Source organism: Gastrolobium bilobum, unplaced genomic scaffold (genome assembly GCF_033153095.1).
Source record: "Gastrolobium bilobum isolate Gb01-03AN ecotype WA unplaced genomic scaffold, APGP_CSIRO_Gbil_v1 utg5599, whole genome shotgun sequence".
Lineage (NCBI taxonomy): Eukaryota > Viridiplantae > Streptophyta > Magnoliopsida > Fabales > Fabaceae > Gastrolobium > Gastrolobium bilobum.
The window spans coordinates 164,053-181,337 of NW_026897108.1; the positions used below are offsets into that span (position 1 = coordinate 164,053).

The 17,285-nt window shown below is 36.7% G+C and overlaps 1 protein-coding gene and 1 pseudogene across 1 annotated transcript; one reads left to right on the forward strand and one right to left on the reverse strand.

Moving 5' to 3' along the window:
• The first annotated feature begins 30 nt into the window (after positions 1-30).
• On the forward strand, positions 31-1,851 carry LOC133304238 (pollen-specific leucine-rich repeat extensin-like protein 1). Its single transcript, XM_061504248.1, has one exon. The coding sequence runs from the start codon at positions 134-136 to the stop codon at positions 1,751-1,753; it is 1,620 nt and encodes a 539-aa protein (XP_061360232.1). The 5' UTR covers positions 31-133; the 3' UTR covers positions 1,754-1,851.
• Positions 1,852-2,129: 278 nt separating this feature from the next.
• Positions 2,130-15,516, reverse strand: LOC133304243 (aminopeptidase M1-like; annotated as a pseudogene).
• Between the last annotated feature and the right edge of the window lie 1,769 nt (positions 15,517-17,285).

A 17,285-nucleotide genomic window follows, 5' to 3' on the forward strand; every position in this document is an offset into this window, starting at 1 on the left:
TAATAAAACACAACACTAACCAAACCAACCCACAAAGCAAAAGTGCCTCAAGATTCATTTTCTTCCACCCACCCTAAGAAAACAGGCACACCCAAACCATAGTAGTAAAAAAACAAAAAAAAACAAACACCAAATGGAAGAAGAACCCTTTTGGGTTCTGAACGGTGAAACTGACCACCGCAACCGCCGCCGTCTCCGCCGCTTGTACTCGCTGTTTCTAACCTCAACTTCCCTCCTTTTACTTCTCCTCGTCATTGCACTCGCATTCGCATTTGTCGTAGTTCCAACGTTGTACTCATTCGCTTCCAACATCTTCAAACCCCACACTGTGAAGAGGAGTTGGGACTCCCTCAACCTCGTACTCGTTCTCTTCGCCATCGTTTGCGGCTTCCTCAGCAAGAACAACACCAACGAAACCAACACCACACCACGTTACTACCAACAACGTCGAAGAAGCTTCTCGAACAATAATGCAACAACCCCACCACCATGGTATGGGTACGGCTACGAGAACTCGGATCGATCGTTCAATAGGTTGAGGAGCTTCAACTCCTACCCGGATCTCCGGCAACATGACTCGTCGTGGGTCGATGCCGGTGAACGATCCCGGTTTTACGACGATACCGGTCTCTTCCTCCGTCACCGGCCGCCGAGATCGGATGCTGACGAAGAAGAAGAAATGGGTTTCGAGAATGTAGCTACGGTCACTTCTGGCGAAGTTGACGCTGCGCCGCCGCCGCCGCCTCAACCGTTGAGTTCTCAGTCTCCGCCGCCTCCTGCTACGCGAACGAAAGGTGTTCGACGAAATGGCAAGCAACCATTTCAAGCGGAAATGATTGAGAAACCGGAAAGTAATGATTTGGTTGCCGAGAATTCACAACCGCCGCCGCAGGAACCGGAGCCGCAACCACTAAGATCTCCGTCTCCGCCGTCGCCTGCTACGCGAACGAAAAGTGTCCGAGTAAATGCCAAACGAATACTTCAAGTGGAAATGGAAAGTAATGATTTGGTTGCCGAAAATTCACAATCGCCACCGGCGCCGCCGCAGCCGCCACCGCTACAGGCGGAGAGGAAGGCAATGCAGGGTAAGAAGAAAAGAGGGATTGCAACAAAAGAGTTCTTGACATCTTTGAGAGGGAAGAAGAAACAAAGACAGAGAAGTGTTGAAAATTTTGAGAGCATTCTAAATTCTGAACCAAAGCCTCCGCCATCTCCGCCGCCGCAGCCACCTTCTTCAGTTTTCCATGACATGTTCTCTTCCAAGAAAAGCAAGCTCAAGAAACACCACCTTGTTCCTGTGGCAACCCATAAACCCCGCTTATCAAACAAAAGAGAGCATTCATCCCATAGATTGGAAGATAATGCGATGATCAGTGGTAATGAGTCACCATTGATCCCAATACCTCCGCCGCCGCCACTGCCTCCATTCAATATGCCGGCGTGGAGGTTCCGGGTACAGGGTGACTTTGTTAGGGTTGATAGCTTTGGCAGTTCACGGAGTGGGTCCCCAGATTTAGATGAAGTTGTGGACTCACCAACCAGTCAAGAAGATGGTGAAGAGCCTGCAACTGGAACCTCATTGTTCTGTCTCAGCCCTGATGTTGATTCCAAAGCTCACACCTTTATTGAGAGCTTCAGAGCTGGTTTAAGGATGGAGAAGATCAACTCCATGAAGTTGAAGCAGGGGATAGGGAGGTCCAATCTAGGCCCTTCAACAAACCCAGAAACCATTAAAGAAACTAGACTTAGTTGAAGTTACAAAGCTGATATTTACTTTATCTAAATTGTTTTGATTGATCTTTTTTACACAGTTCTTCTTAAAGTGAATGTTCAGACTCATACATAGACTTCGAATTCATATAGAGGAATGGGCAGACTCTTCCTTTCTGTATTTTGGGTGGGGGCTGGGGGAGGAGGGGGTGTACATGTGCATTTGAAGTGGCTATATTTGGTGTTGGCACTTAAGATTTTGAATGTATTTAAGTAATCAATGGACAATTACATATTTCAATTTGTAACTCACTGTATTACTATTGACAATTGCAGGTCGCGGGTGAATGCAACTTGGAAGAATGTTGCTTTACTAGAAATTTGCTGCAAATTAAACAATAAACTAAAATTTATCCAATGAATAGACTTGCATTTTACAAATATAACAAGGAAGTATACAAGTACTTAGTTCATTCAAACGAGGATGATACAAACTTTAAGGTATATATATTGGTAGATTTTTTGGTCTGACCCAACTGTTCCCAAACTGGAAATTACTCAATGCATTAGAGGCAGAACAGATAGCTTACTGGAAACTATTTGTTTTAAAGATTTGCTTAAGAGGAAACAGCTGTCAAAGCTATCATTTCCTCTCAGCTAATTGTTTGATTAAGTCTGAAAGAGAGTGCTCTTGCTTTACACTCTGAATCCACCTTGCTTTGACACGGATCTGCTCAATGCTTAACTTCAAGTTCATAACGATTGAAGGGTTCATGCGACAGGAAAAAAATTCTTCTATCTCATCTGCTTTCTCGTTGCTGTTAACCTGCCAGATCATGAAATTCAAGCAATGAGAGGTTTCGACTTTGAACGCTTAGCAGAGATACTATCACGTCTCATTCATTACATTGATTGCATTGGAATTGGCGTCATATACTATAATCTTAATTTTCTCATTTCTCACATGCCATCACTTGAGGATATCAAAGCCAACAACCACACAAAATCATAGGCTGCCACAAAATCTCATTTGACTCATAAATTGTTGTGGTTACGCTGACCAATTCATCAGAACCCACATTTGACACATATTGTCGTGCCTAAATTGAAGGAAGCTGACATTACAGTAATTAATCCACTAATATAGCATTTTTCTGTACCATTTGCTTACCAGTGGAACTATTTGGCTTATGAAATTTGTAAGTAAAAGTCCAGCACCATATTTGGCCAAGATTCTTTCCCAATTATCCTGCATTTGGTATCAAACCAAAATGAGTCCATAAAATCAAAATAGATACCCACTAGTTTTAGATGAATATCAGAACTGTTTCCCTTAATCCTTTTCAAAAGACATTATAAGCTAGATTTTACGTACTTATCGCTGTTACTTATTTTCCCACAGTTCAAATATGGTAACAACAAAACAAGAGCGACTAAGAAAATGTTACCACGGAGACACATACCTTCAACCATCTCCAAGCAATTTCACTGCCTTCTAAGCTTATTCCCGCTAGTACATAAACTATATCTTGATCTCTAATCTAAAAATAATTTAGATAAATGAAGGTCAAACAAGAAGGAATTTCAGCTGCTTATAGCCAGAAATTGCATAAGAAAATTATAATACCTCATCAGACAACAAAAGATTCAGAGCCTCTAGAACTACATCTGGGTCTGAACTTGATGCAATACAACCTGCATGAGTTCATAACACATATTTAATCAAGTAACTAAGCGCTTTAACCAACAATGTAATGGATATTATGGAGTTCCAGAAGTTGCAATTAGTTTAAATGTCATTTTCTTACGCAACATACTTTCCCTTTCTTGCAATACATCAGTACTCCTATAGAAACTCAATAGGGACTCCAATCCAGTCCTACTTTTAGTGGTAGTATTCCTCATTTTAGCTACATAAGCTGCCTGAAAAGTACTTTGCACATCCACACGTCAAAAATAAATAGAATCAAACCAATGGCACAATAATCTTGACAAAAAATGAATGTTACCCTTCTAGTGTTGGCTAAAAGCAGAGAAGTATTTCTGTCATCCAACAGAATCTGAAAGCGGCGTAATGCTTCTTGCTGAGTTTTATCATGATCGAAGGTAGCCAAGGCCTGAAAAACTTCTCCCCTCATGAGTGAAATGGAATGCTCTTCTCCAGATATAGAATCCCAACCTAACTTTCTGCACAAACAGTACGCTGGTATGTCATTTTCCTTCTAGAGCAGGCAACTGACTCTAAAAGAAATGGATTCCAATGAAATATTCAGAATATAGATATATAGAATAAATGAATACATGATATCAAGTTGGATGCAGAACATCATGCAGATGAAGTTCTCCAATTTGAAATATTTGTACCCTCTTAGACTAATATTGATTCTACAAGTGCACAATTCCTATGGACACAGCACCTACATGCTCTGAACCTGACAGAATTTCCCTATCAATGGAAATATTCACCCAAAGGAAAAGTTCAACCAAGGTGTATTATTTTGAGGGAAGAACGCAGCAACCCTACCAAAAATGTAAAGTTTAGTCCTTACTCTGCAGAAAACATGAGAAGGCTGATAAAATATTGCTTCAACTCATTTACTAAATCTGGAATGGCATCAATTGAGATTTTCAGAACTTTATAACAAACCTGCCATATAAATGAATTCTGAAATCATGCTCCCATGGATAGATGCTGATGTTTCTAGAAAAAGTAGAAGAGAGAACTTATACTTACATCAATCAGTTTTGATACAATAACATAATCAAACTCTTTTCTATAAACATCCATCAACATAAGCAAAGATGACAGTGACTGTTCACAAGCCTGGCAAAGAGCATTTCCATCATCCAAAATTCCTGTAAAATTAATAAGGATTTATATGAATCGTCACCTCCTTTTAAGATCAAGAGGAACCGTATACCAGCAGGTACACAGAACTAACTGAAACATGCCTCCAATGCCTTAAAAGAATAGCAGTCCAAATCCACCCGAGACAATTTTTCTTGTAATTGATAATTTGATGTAAGAAATCTATAAAATCAAGACAAATTTTCTTCACAACTTTGTACCAAACATTCCTGTGGTCTTAAACCTTTCATTTTCATTGCCAATCATGCAGTGATCACTTATTACACCTACATAGTATCCTCTTAAGTATAACATGCCTAAAAAAATGCTGCATCATAGGTTTCTACTGATAGATCACTAGCACTTTGTACACACCAAATTTATCAGTAGGCAGTAAGAAATTGTTTTGTATGGCTTTCCTCAGTCGAACTGCTAGTCTGTCTTCATAGTTTACCCTATAAAAACCACACTGATCAACATTGACTTTGATCCATAGATTTTCTTGATTATCCTCTTCGTACTTCTTTTTGATTGAGTTTAAATCATCACCAATAGATTGAACCAGTTCAGATATGTCCACCCTTTCATGGCTTGTATCCAAAAGAAATTTCTTCTGTGCTTGGTATGAACCAATAGCCAAGGTTATGGGAACAATCCACTGTCCATCAACATGCAGACCAGATAAAAGGAACTGCGACTGCAAATCCAAATGCTACATCAGTAACAGTTATGCTCAAAGACAAAAGTTAAAAAGCATTGTCAAACTAAGTGGTTCATGTTAGTTTTGGTTGTAACTCAATAATACCTGTTTGAATTCCAAAACATAATCTATTAATTGAACATGAATAACTGGATATCCTGTCTTCTTTGTCCAAGTGTTCATCATTGAGTTGACCGGCACACCAGATACCTCTGTAAGAACATTCCATAGATCTTCTGTCCTTGCATTTTGGGCTTGATATCTTCTTATATATGTGCTTAATGATTTCTGGTTGGAAAATAAAATGTTCAAGTCAGAATGATAACCACATAGAAATTCATGAATCATCACCAGTTAGAAGTTGCATGCTTGGTACAATTATGACTTTTGTTGTAAATATTAATATAATTTATTTATTTATTATTTGTTGTATTGGGCTTAGCCCATTAGGTCAAGTATTCTAGGTCTTGTATTCTCTATCAATAGAGAACCTTTGTACAAAGTATTTACACAATTCTATAATATATACCTTCTTCAAGTTGGTATCAGAGCTCTCGATTCTGAGGGTTCTGCTTCCGCAAATCACCATCTTTAAAAACCAACCCTATTTGCCTCTCGCTGCCACAAAGCCGCAGCCGGAAAAAAAAAAATTCGGGGACCTTTTGGACCGTGAGGACCCCTGTTTCACTCCGTTTTCTTAAATCTATCATTCTACGGAGGTTTCTTTTTCATCAGACGACCGGAACAGCTCAAAAAAAAAAAAAACGCGGTACTGTTCATCGGGTACTGTTCACAAAAAAAAATAAAAATTTCCTGCTTGTTTTTTTGTCTCCTCTCCATGGATCAGCTTAAACCCGCTATTGATAATATGTGTAAGCCATATGACCGTTCTTTGATCTTATCTGGTAAGAACACACGTTCTACATCTCTTCTTGCTTCTTGCACTGATTTTAAAACCTCATGGATTTTGGATTCTGGTGCAACTGATCATATGGCTTGTCGTACGGAGTTGTTTTGTTCTTATCACCCTACTGTTGGTAGTCATACTATATCCGTAGCTGATGGATCCCATAAATCAGTTATTGGTTCTGGTAACATTCAAATTCAACCTTTCTTGTTTCTTAAGAATGTCCTTTATGTTCCTCAGCTTTCTACTAATCTTATCTCCACTCAAAAACTTACAACTGATTTGAATTGTTCTATCACATTTTTTCCTTCTCATTGTGTTATTCAGGATCTTACCACGAAGAAGACAATTGGAGTTGCTAATGAACAGGATGGGTTGTATCATCTCCTTCCAGACCATGCTAGCAAAAATCAGTTATTAATCACACGTCATCCTTCTACTGCAGAGTCTATGATTTGGCTCCATCACAAGCGTCTGGGGCATCCACCATTTAGTCTTTTGAAGTCTATGTTCCCCTCTCTGTTTCTCAATAAGTCGGTTGAGACCTTTCATTGTGATGTTTGTGAATTTGCAAAACACCATCGAGTGTCATTTCCTTCTAGCACTATTAAAAGCAAGGAACCTATTTCTCTTATCCATTCTTATGTTTGGGGCCCTTCTAAAGTGCACAGTGTTTCAGGTGCAAGGTGGTTTGTTTCTTTTATTGACGATTGTACTCGGGTAACATGGATATACTTGATGAAAGACAAGTCTGAAGTACCAGAGATATTTATTCGGTTTCATCACATGGTTGAGACTCAGTTTGGTAAAGGTATTAAAAGACTCAAATCTAATAATGGTACTGAGTACGTCAATCAACGCCTGTCACAATTCATTTCAGACAGAGGTATGATTCATGAGCTCACATGTGTTGATACCCCTCAACAAAACGGGGTTGCTGAAAGGAAAAATCGCCACCTTCTTGAAGTTGCTAGAGCACTACTTTTCCAGACATCTGTTCCTAGTTCTTATTGGGGAGAAGCAGTGTTAGCTGCAACTTTTTTGATCAACCGTTTACCTTCACGGGTCCTTAACAATATCAGTCTTATTCATTCCATTACTTCCTTCTTTCCTTCTGTTCCCATATTGCAGAGCCTTCCATCAAGAGTGTTTGGATGTGTTGCCTTTGTCCATGTTCATAAACAACATCGGAGTAAGTTGGATCCTAGGGCTCTTAAGTGTGTCTTCCTTGGTTATACCCCTTATAAAAAAAGGTACAAGTGTTATCATCCACAAAGTCAAAAAAAATTTGTTTCTATGGATGTCACCTTTCAAGAATCTGAATCTTATTTCCTGGGTCCTCATCGTCAGGGGGAGAACAGTTCTTCAGAAGACTCGTCCCCTTCCTTCTTTGAGCCTGGATCAGTCTTCTCTCTACCTAGTGTATCTGCTCCTGGTGTGTCAGAACCTTCAAATACACCTGAGATACGGAAAATTTTGACACCTAAATTGGTATATCAGAGGAGGAAACAACCCATACTGTCTCACCAACAACCTCAATCGTCTGAACCACTGGTAAGTCCTGAATCTCCTGTTTCTTCTGAGTCTCCTGTTTCTCCTGAATCTCATATTTCTGATCATGATGTTAATACTTCTGATGAGTTACCCATTAATGTTGATTCTGATGATTTGCCCATTGCTCTTAGAAAAGGAAAAAGATCTTGTCACAAGAAAACTTGTTCCTCCTGTCCCTCTTGTACTCAATACCCTATCTCCCAATTTGTTTCCTCTGCTAATCTTTCTGTGCAGCACAAAAGCTTTGTTTCAGCACTAGATTCTATTGAAATTCCAAAATCAATACATGAAGCCTTGAAAGATAGGAATTGGGCTCAAGCCATGCAAGAGGAGATGAATGCGTTGGAGAAAAATAAAACATGGGAGGTTATTGATAGACCCAACGGAAAGAAAGAAGTAGGGTGCAGATGGGTTTATGCCCTGAAATATAATTCTGATGGCACTCTTGAGAGATACAAGGCTCGATTAGTCGCCAAAGGTTACACTCAAACCTATGGTATTGATTATGAAGAAACCTTTGCTCCAGTTGCAAAGATGAATACGGTGAGAATCTTGTTATCCCTTGCTGCCCATTACAATTGGGATATAAATCAATTTGATGTGAAAAATGCTTTCCTCAATGGTGAGTTAGAAGAAGTCTACATGGAAATCCCGCCTGGTTTTGATTCTGTGAAGGGGGAAAATAAAGTTTGTAGATTAAAAAATGCCTTGTATGGATTGAAGCAGTCACCTCGTGCTTGGTTTGGAAGGTTTACTAAGGTTATGATGACCTTAGGATACAGACAGAGTCAAGGAGATCACACTCTTTTCTTCAAGCACTCCCAAATGGGAAGCTTACTGTGCTCCCTGTATATGTTGATGATATTATTATCACATGTGATGATTTTGTGGAGAGACAGATTCTGTAGACACGGCTTGCCTCTGAGTTCGAAGTTAAAGACCTTGGGAAACTGAGATATTTCCTAGGGATAGAAGTAGCTCATTCAAGCAAAGGAATTTTTATCAGTCAGAGGAAATATGTTTTGGATCTTCTCAAAGAAGCAGGAAAGCTCGGGTGTAAACCCTCTAATACTCCTATTGAGCAGAATCACAAGATAGGCTTTGAAGAGGAGAGTCCTCCAGTTGATAAAGGACAATATCAACGGCTAGTTGGGAAATTGATATATCTGGCCCATACTAGACCAGACTTAGCTTATGCTGTTAGTGTTGTCAGTCAGTTTATGCATGATCCAAAGAAGAAACAGATGCAGGCAGTGGAGAGAATTCTTCAGTATCTTAAAGCTACTCCTGGTAAAGGACTGTTATTCCGGCGAGATGGCAATCTCTCTTTAGAAGTCTACACTGATGCTGATTATGCTGGATCTGTGACGGACCGTCGTTCTACCATTGGTTATTGTATGTTTCTTTGTGGTAACTTGGTGACATGGAGAAGTAAGAAACAAGATGTGGTTGTCAGATCAAGTGCAGAGGCTGAATTTCGAGCCATGACTCAAGGCATTTGTGAGTTACTATGGCTGAAAATTATATTTGATGATCTCAAAATAAAATGTGAGGGACCAATGAAGCTGCTATGTGATAATAAGTTAGCTATTTGTATAGCTCATAATCCGGTTCAACATGATCGGACTAAACATATTGAGGTCGACCGCCATTTCATCAAAGAGAAACTTGATAGCGGGTTGATTACCACACCCTACATTCCCACCGGGCGTCAATTAGCTGATGTATTGACAAAGGGACTTCCTTCAGATAGATTTCAAGAGCTTACTAGCAAGCTGGGAATGATAAATATCTATTCTTCAGCTTGAGGGGGAGTGTTGTAAATATTAATATTATTTATTTATTTATTATTTGTTGTATTGGGCTTAGCCCATTAGGTCAAGTATTCTAGGTCTTGTATTCTCTATAAATAGAGAACCTTTGTACAAAGTATTTACACAATTCTATAATATATCAGAATACCTTCTTCAAGTACTTTCAGAAGCAAAACTGCATGCAGGAAACACTGCCCTTTGACTCCCTTCCACCGAAATGTTACTAAATATTATATGCTTGATACCAATCTTATGATAAAGCTACTGAAAAGATTATTTCTATTTCAAACAAACGAGGTTTAAGGCACAAAAACTAGAAACAATGTGGCTTGAGGAGATAAAATAAAGGGATAATCAACGGAAATCATGGCTAATAATACAAAATTAATGGGAAGGACCAATTAATCAGTTAGATGGTCAACTAACCATTCTGAATGATCAGTGCCATTATAAGAATGGTTATAGGTACTTCATCTTTAATTTTGTATTGTAAGAATGGTTATAAGAATGTTTTTAACATAGCTTTGTCAGTTGTCACCTGAAATGCAACATCTCCAAGATAACCCTGCAACATTCTAATTACAGTGGATCCTTTATCATAGCTAACAGCATCAAAAACTTCAATAACCGAACGTGCGTGGATTATTTCTACCTGAAAATATGCCAATCAGGAGTAAACGTCTATGGATTGCTTGGTGCATTTATGCTTGATAATCACATTGGTAAAGTTAGTTTCCTTTTCTTTTGGAGGAAGAGAGGTATGAGACATAAAATAGAAACCAAGAATGAAAATAGTCCGGAGACCTTTCTTGAAATGATGGTTTGGGAAGCATTTTCCAGAACATCAAATAAACTGTTTCTCAAAGTTGATTTTAGCACTACTGCTGTTGATAACTGAAAATGCAAATAACTGAAGATCCTGTAGTATAATTACAAATACTGACAATTTCTTACTTCAATTGGATGTGACTTTTCCAGTGCGTCCATTTGTAAACCATGAGCAGCTTGTAGAAGAAGAAACTGAGTCCAAATATTCCACTCTGGAAATAGGATGTTAGTGGCCATATAACTTACCTGGAAACATGTTAGCAAATACGAAGATCATTCACAGATCAATGGTCCTAATTCAAACCCACCAGGTTAAGAAAACTAATTACCCATGTTGCAAAACCTTCATTGAGCCATAAATGAGTCCACCATTCCATAGTTACCAGATTGCCAAACCATTGGTGAGCTACTTCATGTGCTGTGTCAATTGTTATCTGAAAGGAAACAGATGAAGGCTAAATATATGGTTGACCATCAATTATCAATATGAAATTCAAGATCAGAGGAGTCAAACATTATAATCATGTAGTTCCCAAAAAAAAAAGAGTAAATTTTCAATGCAAATATAAAACTGAAAGTCATAGCAATATTAGCTCTGTTACTTACTCTTTGCTTCTTAGCAGCTGTGGAGTACAAGTCATGGTAAAGAAGTGCATTTTCTCGGTATATGATCAAACCATAATTCTCCATGGCTCCACCAGAAAATTCAGGAACTGCAACTAGATCCAGCTTGGGCAGCGGATAAGGCACTGAGAAGTACCTAGATGATGTTACAAACTAGATTAACTATCAATGGCAGAAAGAATACAACATGGGGAAGAGAAAAGAAAAACCTCAATTTCTTGAACCAAGAAGGGGAATTCATACATATTTCTGGGATTATACCCTTTATAATCCGGGAAACAGTCTCTTTACAATTATTTGTAAGGGTAAGGTTGCGTACAAGAATTGTCCTCACCTCACACTCGCTAATCGGGTTTAATTAGGGAGTGGTTTTATTATCTACTTCAAGGCAACTAGCCTTTCATTGATGATAGGACCTCCATTGGATCATCTCCATTTTTCTTTACTCTTTTTCCCTTCATACAAGGATAGAGTTTTAGTGAATGAAATTGATCTTTACTTTAAGGTCTACGAAGTCCATATGTTCTTGTAAGAGAAAATAGTGAAAAATTATCTTCACCTTGTTATTGAAGACAGTGGGTGATATTATATCACTAATAGATTTGAACTCATGTATAAAGCAGAGGAGGTAGATGATCAGAATTATCACTGTGCAATTAAAAATATTAAAAACAGACTTAATTAATATGTATGAAACAGACAGAATCAGAAGAATGAAAAATGCAGTATCAAAGGAATAAAATCCGAGCCCACAGAACGTGTCTCCTTAAGACAATTTGCCCCCTCACTGATGCCAAAGGTTGATGGACACTTGTCTCCCAGGATAGAACGGATTTCGTCTGAAGAGTGGCGACACTACCAGTCAACAACCCAAACGAACACAACAAAATGCCAGAGGAAACTACACCGGAGTATGAAAAGGAACATGCAAAACCGGAAGGAGAAAAATTCCGGCAGAGTTTCAGTGCAGAAAAATTAGATCCATTTTCTGAAGGTGTCAGTGTCTATTTATAGACAACATAAAGTCACGTTCCAAAAGGCACCTATTCGACGACGAAACAACACATCCGTTGGACACGAAAAGACACATTCGTTCAACACGAAAAGACACCCATTCAAGGATGAAACAACATGTCCATTAGGATGAAACAACATGTCCGTTAGGATGAAACAACACATCGTTTAGGATGAAAAGTTACATCTGTTTGTCGACGAAAAGGCACACCTTTTCACTACCAAACTTCTTATTCATAACCAATAGATTGTCTATACAATTTATATTTGGGTTTATCATCTATCATTTAACATGACCACAAAAATTTTCCTACACACACAACATTTTGTGGGGCCCGCAGCAAAAAAAAAAAAAAAAACTCTGGCACGCAAAACGAATCTCTATAACATAACACAATCATTTTTCCTACAACATAACTCTTATAAAACCCTTTATATTTATATATATATATATATATATATATATATATATATATATATATAAATTCCAACACACCTCTCATATAAAAATGCTAAAATAAATGTAAGATCATTTTATATGGGCGATATTGCAAACAATGCATAAACTGGTTTCTTCATCTCTAAAAAATTAGGGTGAATGAGTTTCCATACAGATACAGATTTATGTATAAAATGGATCTTCTCAAAACTAAAAAGAGAAGGTGGAATTCACTTGGTAAATATATCTAGTGTCTTCACAGCTATATCCATTGCAAGCCTCCCCTGATCACTCTTTCCAACAGCACAATACACACGAACCTCAACACCTATAAAAGAGTTCAAAAAACCATCCACACAGTATAACAAGATTTGATAAGAAAATGTATTTAGTATATGGCTAATTTGCATAACATACCTGCAGTAGTTGTCTCCTCAATATGGTCAGATAAGCCAACAACAACACCCACCAAATAAGTTGACATGATAGGAGACTCTTCAAAATAAACAGTCTTTAATTCCCCATCAAGCTTTTCATTTAAAACTGGCATATTAGACAACGCAGTCAACTCTGATGGCACAGTAAGTGTTACCTTGAAAGTTGCCTGTTAAGAATGGTTAACACTTGTCAAAGCAGTTAGTTTGATCATTCATGAAAGAAAAGCATATTCTACATACCTTCAAAGCAGGTTCATCCCAGCATGGAAAACATCGCCTTGCATCTACAGCCTCAAACTGGGTAACTGCCATATTTTTCTTCACTCCTCCATCAACATAAGTGCTGCCAAAGTCAATATGCGCATATGACTCTAAATATCAGATAGCTTGTGATTTAAAGCGGTCAAAGAAATAGAACCACACTAGGTAATTTCAAATATGAGCCAATGGAAGTATGGGATTGTTTTTCTCCAAGCATCATCCAGCACACTAGAAAATATACTTTCATATATAATAACATATCCCATAACATCTATGACTTCTGTTGCTTCCATCACGTGAAAACTAGCTTTGATGGCACTGTTGCATTTACAGTACAAGGAGTGAGAGTCATTTAATTCATTAAACAAAGTTCTAGGAACGATAATTGATTAAACATATATTTTGAGTAATGTTAGAATGAAGTTATTTTGTTTTTGAGTAAATTTTTTCTAATTTGGATTATAGTTAATAGCCACTAATTTTTAAGTATTCATCCAAAATAATAATCATGAAGTATGGCAAAACGACCGTACTACCACTATTTTGTAAATGTATCGCCGGAATGAAACAGATTCGAAAAGTATGGCTGAAGTAGAGCAGTCAAATCCGTTGATCTGACTGACGGGATCAGTCCCGCCACTGAACAAGACGGGATCATAGCCCACGTCGGATTGTGCCAGAATCGCGTCATGTAAAGTGACAAGTCCTCCACAAGTGCCGTCACCATAGTTCACTTGTTCCATTCTCGCCAGGAGACTTGACGGGACCAAGTGTATTATTAAATCTGTTAAGACATAATGCTTTAATGGAGTCAGCTGTCAAACAAAACTATAGATGCCAAAATCTACAATTGAAGACAAAACAGTGTGGTGATGAAAAGAAACTGATAATATGAAGAAATTAAAAATTAAAAAAATGGAAAGGTTGTTTTAATAATTAGTAAATGGGAAAAAAGTTTCCGATGTTACTATAGATAACTTTATCTAATGTTTATCAAAACGACGTCGTTTTGGGTTGAAAAATTAAAAAAATTAGAGTGATAAAGACTATTATAACCCTGAAATAAATTAAAATTATAAAATTACCATAATTTCCGTCCCAAAACGACGTCGTTTTGATGAACATTAGATAAAGTTATCTAAAGTAACATCAGAAAAAAAAAAACCCTTAGTAAATTTGTTTTAATTAGTAAAAAGTGGCCCATTTGTTTTGTGTAATTAAAAAATAAAAAAATTAGTAATATTAAGCAAATATAATAATTAGTAAATTTATTGTAATATATTTTTGGTTTTTAGAAGTGGTCCATATAAAAAAGCTAAAGACGTGTTAATTTTTTTTGTAATTAATGAAAGTTTTTTGTTTTGTTACAAATAATTAATGAATTAATTAAAATAAATAACAACCTAAGAAAAACCTGTTAAGTTAACATATGCAGGTTTTATTTTTGTGTGTCTATTTATCATGATTAAATCATTAATTCCATTAAAGCTGACTCCATTAAATCATTATGTCCTAAGAGATTTTATAATACACCTGGTCCGTCAAGTCTCCCTGCGGGAATGGATTGTGGAGTTGGCACAATCCGACGTGGCCTCTGATCCCGTCTTGATCAGTGGCGGGACTGATCCCGTCAGTCAAACCAACGAATTTGACTGCTCTACTTCGGCCATATTTTTTGAATCTGTTTTATTCCAACGATACATTTACAAAATAGTGGTAGTACGGTCGTTTTGCCCATAAAGTATTGATAAAACCAAAGAATAAATATATCCAACAAATTTCGAGAAATTAAAAAGTAACTGGATCTTCCATTTACCTCCAACTCATCTATTTATTACCAGCAAGACTCTGGTGCAAGAAACTAGGAATTATAAAACAGAAAAAAAAAAGGGAAAAGGAGGCACACCATCTATAGAATCCTCTTAGGTGCTCATTGAGGATCCCAGAAAACTCAATCCCCAAAACTCCTTCTCCAGCACTCAGTGTTTCATCAAACACCATGACTAGTATCTCGTCATCATCACACACAACAACATCACGTGGAGAGTACTGTAGAAGAAATTAAGCCCACAAGGGTCACCAAAACACACTAATCCAAATTCACTATCTGCTTAAAAAAGGGTTCTGATTACTAAAAAACTCACCTGGCCATGAGAGTTGGTGAACCAAGAAGTTCCAGAGAATTTAAGACAAGGAACTTGGTGCTTTCATTGATGGAAAGGCTAATTTGCACGGTGCCAGAAAAAGTGCATGCAGAGAGATCAGGTATTAAATGAAGTTCATATTTTTTGGGGATTGCAAAACTGGGTAACCTTGTTTGGCCCTTGAATTGATCTATGCTCAGCTTCTGCTCCATTTTCCTCCAAAGAACTCGCTCAAAATGTTGTGTTTCCAAGTGAAGACTACTTTAAAGTTAAAACATCATTTAAATAGAAAGTGACAGAGATTCTTTCTAAGGATTGTGGAAAATTTTCAAACACGTGATTTCATTGATTGGACGTTCATGAATATTGTTATAACTTGGTTATATATCATGTTCCTTCTCAATCTTTAAATTCATATCTAGTTTTTCTTCAAACATTAAACATGTAAGGTTTTATTAAACGGTTTAATATTTAAAACATCATTTAAATAGAAAGTGACAGAGATACTTTCTAAGGATTGTGGAAAATTTTCAAACACGTGATTTCATTGATTGGACGTTCATGAATATTGCAGTAATTTGGTTATATCATGTTCCTTCTCCTTGCTGAAATTCATTTCTAGTTTTTCTTCAAACATTAGACATGTAAGGTTTTATTAAAGGGTTTAATATTACTTCCGGGATATAAATTTATCTGTATATACTTAAAAGTACGTGGAGTCTATGTGAGATTATATGAAGAAAATAAAAAGAGAAAAAGAAAATATGAACTTCACTTAATTTTATATGTGTAAAAAAAAAAATTCTCTTATATTATTAAAATTTGGAAATAATGCTCTCATGTTAAATAAAATATGACATGATCATGTGAGAAATCACAATAATAGAAAAATAATTTAAGGGTGTGATGTTTGTCATTTTAAACGACATAAATTATGTCATTTTAGAAGAGAGATAGACACAAGGAATAAAAATCATGGGGAAGAAAGTGGGTATTTTTTTAATTTAAATTTTAAATAAAAAATATTATCTGTTTCTATCTCTCTCTTAAATTGACATAATTTAATATCATTTAAAATGACAAACACTTTCCCTTAAATTAATGGTAATAATTTTATAAATATTTTTTTTAATATTTTTTTTGGGAATGATTATATTTAGGGGTGTTCATCAACCGATCCAAACCTATTCAAACCGCAATAACCGAACCGAAAAACCGATAACCGAATAAACCGAAAATCGAAAAATCGAAAACCAAAAAAAAACCGCAAATTTTAATTGGATTGGATCGGTTTTCGGATTGGTCAAAATTGACCAATCCGAAAATCGATCCAATATATTAATTTCCCTCTACCTACTTGGATTTTTCCTCAATCATAGCCCAAAAATTTCTAAACCAAAGACTCATCAACCCATCAACTAAACCCAAGAAAAAGCATAGTCACATCTCATTAACAAAATTTAATTTGTGTAGAGCTTCATATCTCATTGCCAAAAAAGAAAAAACTACATTATCGTTTAATGATGCTTTTATATTTAAAAAAAATAAAATTACAAATTCAATATATACAAAAGATGTTATTTGCACAATAATCATGAAATAAATTTTAGGATTTTCAAAAAATCGAAAACCGATCCAATCCAAACCGAAAAAAATTGGATTAGATCGGATCGGATTTGAAAAAAAATCAAACTGAATGGATGATTACATGATCAAATCGAAGGGATTGGATCGGATGATTTTTGCTTCCAAAACCGATCCAATCCAGACCGAGAACCGGATTGTTATCATTGCGTACGACATTAAGCGCAGTTACAATCACATTGGTTCAGTTAGAAAACTGGATAAATTTTTCCTTTTTAAACAAGCCGGATTTAAATAATCAAGTGCGTGATCATAACTATATATACTTCGCAGAGTAGTGGGACTAAACTTAATATTATATTCCCATTCTACTTGACAATACGTCGTTAAATGTCTTCATCACTTTAATTATCAAATTAAT